The 6,321-nt window shown below is 39.9% G+C and overlaps 1 protein-coding gene across 1 annotated transcript; it reads left to right on the top strand.

Annotated features, from left to right (window-relative positions):
• Nucleotides 1–446: 446 nt before the first annotated feature.
• LOC134675775 (uncharacterized) lies at nt 447–6,037 on the top strand. The gene is made up of 2 exons (XM_063534081.1): nt 447–4,682; nt 5,984–6,037. Exons 1-2 carry the CDS (start codon nt 447–449, stop codon nt 6,035–6,037), a joined length of 4,290 nt encoding a protein of 1,429 aa, XP_063390151.1.
• The last annotated feature ends 284 nt before the right edge of the window (nt 6,038–6,321 follow it).

Genomic DNA, 6,321 nt, shown 5'->3' with positions numbered 1-6,321 from the left:
TGAAGTGTAGTAGTAAAAGTAACAGTTTAGTGATAGGAAAGTGAACTTTAAAGTGCAGTGAATAAGTGCGGATTTACAACAGCCAGGTGCGAACATTTGGTCCTTCGAGCCGGATCAGGCTGTGACGCGAGTGATAGTGCAGTGCAAAGTGGACTCTATCGGATTGCACTAAGGACTATAATTGAGTAAGATCGTTCCGTTTATTTAAACTTAGAATTTCGCGAAGTGTGCTTTGGACTTGTAAAATTTTCCGCGATATTTGGGACTTAGAATATTTCGTAGTGTTTTGGACATAGTCTAATTTTCGAGTGTCCGAGACTTAGAAAATTTTCATAGAATTTAGGACATAGAAAAATTCTGTGATTAAAAGACTTTGAATATTTTTCACTAACCTTGTCTTAGAAGTTTGGAACTTAGAAAATTCTTGGAATTTGAACTTAGTCAAAATGGAAGCCTTATTCGTAGTACAAGCGGATAACTTACATCTTCTTCAGAAAACGGCTACAAACTTCAAGAAGTGTCCCAAGGCGAGACTAACCAAGTCATACTTGCAAGTCAGAGTGGAGAATTTAGACAAACTTTGGGAAGTTTTTCAAAACACTCACCGAGAGATAGTGAAGATAGCGACAACAGAACAACGAAATAGTCACGAATATTTTACGCAAGAGATATACGACAATGGAGAAGAGTTGTATATAGACACCAAAGCGGAGATACTTGCGAAATTAGAAGGAGAGCAAACGAGTCATACATCAGGAACGGAGAAGCAATCCATCAGACCACAGAGCCAGGAAGTGAAGCTACCTAAGATTAATATACCACAGTTCAATGGAAATTACAATGATTGGGGGACTTTCAAGGATCTCTACACATCTCTCATTCATAATCAGAGTTCATTGAGCCCAGTGCAGAAATTGCACTATTTGAAGAGTAGTCTTAGTGGCGAAGCTGAACAACTGCTGAAGCACATTAAAATTACTGAGAAAAATTATGAAGTAGCATGGAATACCTTACACAACAGATACAATAACAAGAGGATTATGGTTAACTCAATCTTGAATAGATTTTTGGGTCAAAAGAAACTGAGCGTTGAATCTGCCAAAGGTGTCAAAGAATTGCTGGATATTTCTACAGAATGTCTGAACAGCTTGAAGAACAATGACATTAGTATCGATAACTGGGATCCAATCATAATACATCTATTGGTACACAAGTTAGATACAGAGTCACACAAGCACTGGGAAGAGGATCTGAAGAAATTATCTGTGGAAGACTTGCCGACATTGGAACAATTCAGCAAATTTTTGGAGGGAAGATTTAGAGTTTTGGAGATGGTTCAAACTGCGCACCCAAAAGAGAAGCCTCAAGTTAGAGCCAAGACGTTCCATGCAACTGCTACGCCTAGCAGTAACACAGACTCCAACCAACAATGCGGTTTCTGTAACGAAGATCATTTTATCTACAACTGCAAGGAGTTTGCTAAATTGGATCCCGAGCAACGATCCAAGGAGGTTCAAACTAGGAGTCTTTGCTTCAACTGTCTACGGCCTGGACATAGCGTGAGATTTTGCAAGCGTAATACTTCATGCCTGCGTTGTAAGAGGAAGCATCACACACTATTGCACGTTACTAAACCTAACACTGTATCACTCGAAGAAAAACCAGAGAAAGAAAACAAAGAGCAAGCTACACCAACAATCAACATAGTATCTCACTGTGCCTCTCAGAGACGGGTTACTCTTTTAGCTACAGCACTAGTGAATATTATGACAAACAGAGGAGCACAAGTAGTTCGAGCACTCATAGATCCATGTTCGGAAGAGTCATTTATATCAGAGGAGACAGTCAATAAACTACAACTCAAACGAACAAGGGTGGAGGGTCAAGTGACAGGTGTTGCGAAGATGTCGACTCCAATCAAGCACGCGGCGGAGATACAAATTGTGTCGAGAATTAATGAGAGCTACAAGCTGAACTGCACCGCCTACGTGACGAAGGAAGTTACTGACATAATGCCTGTTACGAAGATCGATAAAGAACAATGGTCTCAACTACATGGCTTGGAGTTAGCTGATCCCACATACTACAATCCTGGAGAGATAGATTTGTTACTTGGTGTGCATGTCTATACAGACATTTTAATGAGTGGAGTCATCAAGGGCAAACCAGGATCACCGATAGCGCAACAGACGTTATTCGGATGGATAATTTCAGGCGGAGCACCCGCCGAAGAGCACGGGAAGAATGGAAGAATTGTTAGCATGCATTTGAGTGTGAGTCTAGACAACATGCTGCAAAGATTTTGGGAATCGGAGACGCTAGATAATGAGAGCAAAGACACTCTGACGCCTCAAGAGAAGAGAGCTGAAGATATTTATGAGAAAACACTAGCGAGAGATGAGGATGGAAGATTCATTGTTGGACTACCATTCGTACGAGATACACCGATTGTTCCCGAAAATTCCCGTTCAATTGCTGTCAAAAGACTTGAATGTCTAGAGAGGAAGTTAGCACACAACAGCAAATTGAAAACTAAGAACGATAACGTGATTCAAGAGTACCTTACCTTAAAACACATGGAACCGGTAGACAAGCCTGAGAAAGATGAGAAAACAGTCTACCTTCCACATCATGCTGTGGGTCGCGAGGATCGGGAGACAGTAGACATGAATAGAAAGAGCCAAATAAAGACACTAGGAATAATTTGGAATATTGATGAAGACAAACTCAAGGTTACACAAAAAGAAATCAATACTGAGAAACCTGTCACAAAGAGAAATGTACTCGGACAGATCGCTTCACTTTTCGATCCGTTGGGTTGGTTAGCACCAGCAATCATGAAAGCAAAGATGTTCATGCAGAAGCTATGGCTGGAAAAGCTAGATTGGGATGAGGAACTACCCACAGATCTAAAAGAAGAATGGATCCAGTACCAAGAAGACTTACCTGCGTTATCAGCGATACAGATTAATCGTTGGACTGGTTCTAGTAAAAATTCAGCGATCGAGTTACATGGATTTTCTGACGCAAGCCAGACAGGATATGCAGCAGTCGTGTACCTTCGAGTTATACCCAAAGATGGATCACAATGTCAAGTGGCTCTAATTACAGCAAAAACAAAAGTTGCACCAGTTGTTAAACCATTGTCTTTGCCACGCCTTGAGCTATGTGGAGCTTCTCTACTTAGCAAACTCATGAAACACGTGATGAGAGTTCTAAATATCGAGTTGCAACAAACCTACGCGTGGGTAGACTCCAAAGTGGTTTTAGCCTGGATAAAAGGAGATCCAAACAGATGGACACCCTATGTCAAAAATCGAGTGGTTGACATAAGGAGCAATTTAGACACACACTGGTTATATGTCAATACCAAGGATAATCCAGCAGATCCAGCTTCCAGAGGTCTGTCACCCAGCAAGCTGAAACAAAATCAGTTATGGTTCAATGGTCCGGAATTCTTACGAGAACCTGATTTCACCATACCCGTCGACTCCATACCTGAAACAGGGCTAGAGAAACGCTTGTTAGTGAAATGTAAGACAACAACCATAGAAACCGACTCTGAAAAGCTTACCTTACTGAAGAAATACTCGTCACTGCAAAAACTTCTGGACGTAATTTCATATTGTAGAAGATGGCTGAAGATCCTGAAAAAAGAAAAGAATATTAGTAAACATATAACCTGTGAAGAAAAAGATGAAGCACTTACCTTGTGTTTAAAGATGTCCCAAGAGATAGAATTTCCTGAGGAGATTGATCACCTGAAAAGTGGAAAAGCTATTAAGAAAAGCAGTTGTCTACTGCAATTCACACCTTATCTGGATGATAAAGGTATTATCAGATTAGGAGGAAGACTGAACCATGCAGAGTTGAGTATGGATCAAAAGCATCCTGTTATAATAACTAAGAACAACGTATTGTTACCTGTTTTGTTGGATGATGCTCACAAAAACACTCTTCATGGAGGGCCGCATCTCATGACACCATATTTGAGAAGCAAATACTGGATAATTAAAGGAGGTTCTTCAATAAGGCAGTTTTACAAGAAGTGTATAACGTGTGCAAGATACAATGCGAAGACGAATACTCAGTTGATGGGCAACTTACCGGAAGTTCGAGTAAAACCTTCACGCCCTTTCCTTATCAGCGGTGTTGACTTTGCCGGTCCCATCACATGCAGAATGAGTAAAGGTCGAGGAGCTAAGACATACAAGGCATATATTGCTTTATTCGTGTGTATGTCTACCAAAGCCATACATTTGGAACTAGTCAGCGATATGACCACAGAAGCGTTTATCGCTGCCTTCAAAAGATTTGTGTCTAGACGTGGTCATTGCAAAGAACTCTGGAGTGATCATGGTACAACATTCGTTGCAGCTGAAAAAGAATTATTGAAGATGTGGCAACAAGGTCGCAACGAAATCCCAGAAGACTTGCTGAAAAGTTTAGACGACAGAGGAACTCGCTGGAGATATATTCCCCCTGGAGCACCAAACTTTGGAGGACTATGGGAGGCCGGTGTAAAATCGACGAAGTATCATCTGAAAAGAATAATGCAAGACGCAACCCTGACGTTTGAAGAATTTTATACGGTCCTTTCGCAAGTTGAAGCGTGCCTAAACTCACGTCCATTGGCTCCATTAGGCGATGATTTAGATTATTTGACACCAGGACATTTTCTGGTCGGTGAACCCTTGATTTGCTTACCAGATCGCAGTAATGAGCAGAGTAACATATCCAGCTTATCGAGATGGCAACTAACCCAACGCATGCTACGAGATTTTTGGATTAAATGGCAAAGCGAATACCTTTCTCGTTTGCAATTGCGTCCAAAATGGAATACACCTAAGAAGGATTTAGAACTTGGAGAACTGGTATTGATCAAAGATGGAAGATTTCCACCAGCAAACTGGAGAGTAGGTAGAGTACTTAAGAAGTACCCTGGCACTGATGGGTTGACTCGTATGTATGACATTCGCACAGCTTTCGGGATCACACAACGGCCGATTACCAAGCTGTGTCGACTTCCTAACTAGTGATCAAGGAATACTTCCTTGGCGGCGGAGGATGTTGAGATTTAAAATTGCCGCATAAATGTACATACTATAAATTAATTACTGAATTGATCGCTAATGTCTCTTTTTAAAATGCAAACTAGCTAACGGTATGTTTTCCAAAAACAAGGGAGTCAAACAGTTTCCCTGGTCAAGTCAGTAACCAAAAATAAAGTGACAGTGATACAGTGAAGTGTAGTAGTAAAAGTAACAGTTTAGTGATAGGAAAGTGAACTTTAAAGTGCAGTGAATAAGTGCGGATTTACAACAGCCAGGTGCGAACAGTATTTTTAAATAAATTTTGACTAGGGCAATTTAATAACTAGGGTGTTTTATTTTAATTTTTAGTCGGTTTTGATTCCCTGGCGAAACTAAGCGAATTTGAAATAAATCTTTAAATTCAGTTATGAAGAATTAAAAATAAAATAATGATTTCTAGCTCATTTAAGGCAGGGGGGTGTCACTACGCAGTTTAGGTACATTTAGCCGGCGCGCCTTCCGGGCCGGCGTATGGCAGTGGGCTGCCGCTCGGCTCGCACGATAGTCGTGTCACGTGGCGCTCGCGCAAAATTGAAAATACACAATGGCTTCCAAACCTAAATGTAAGTCCTTACTTAGTAATAATTAAAATAAACATCCTTAATTTATTGAATATTGGTTGACAAGAAACAATATTAGGAACTAAACGACATATTTTCGAAGGAATATACATTTGTGACATACCTTCTTCCATGAGAATCAGACATACTATCTCCGGATAATATTTTTATGTTTACAGAATCAACGTTTGTAATTCTTACATATTAAAACTAAACAAAAACTTGTCAAGTGATAACCCCGTGCCGACACTCACAGCTTGGTCATAAAACTGCGGCGCGTAAAGAAGATTCAGGGTTTATGCGCGGTTATAAGTTTCAATTTTGTTGCAGGCGGCGAATATAGGTATAATTTTGTACCTAAACCTGACTATTGTGAAGGAGTGAATTTTCTGTACGGTAGTACTATTGGTTATTCTGTGTTTAAGGTTTAATGGCACTTCCCCTTCAGGCTCCATTCATTTATTCCACACTGTATAAGTAGGCAGTCGATAGATGTTAGAAGATATACGTCATATTTTTTGATATTAATACCTTCTAAAAACAATGGACTTGTTTCATATAAGTGACGGAAAATTTACTAATTATATTCTAAACATAACATCAATCAATCATTTTTTATTAACACACAATATATGAAATAAGTAATAATTTAAACAGAAAATGACTTA

Source organism: Cydia fagiglandana, chromosome 23 (genome assembly GCF_963556715.1).
Source record: "Cydia fagiglandana chromosome 23, ilCydFagi1.1, whole genome shotgun sequence".
In the NCBI taxonomy this organism is placed as follows: Eukaryota; Metazoa; Arthropoda; class Insecta; order Lepidoptera; family Tortricidae; genus Cydia; species Cydia fagiglandana.
The sequence above is the reverse complement of the archived record's forward strand: the minus strand, read 5'-3'. Positions and strand labels throughout refer to the sequence as shown.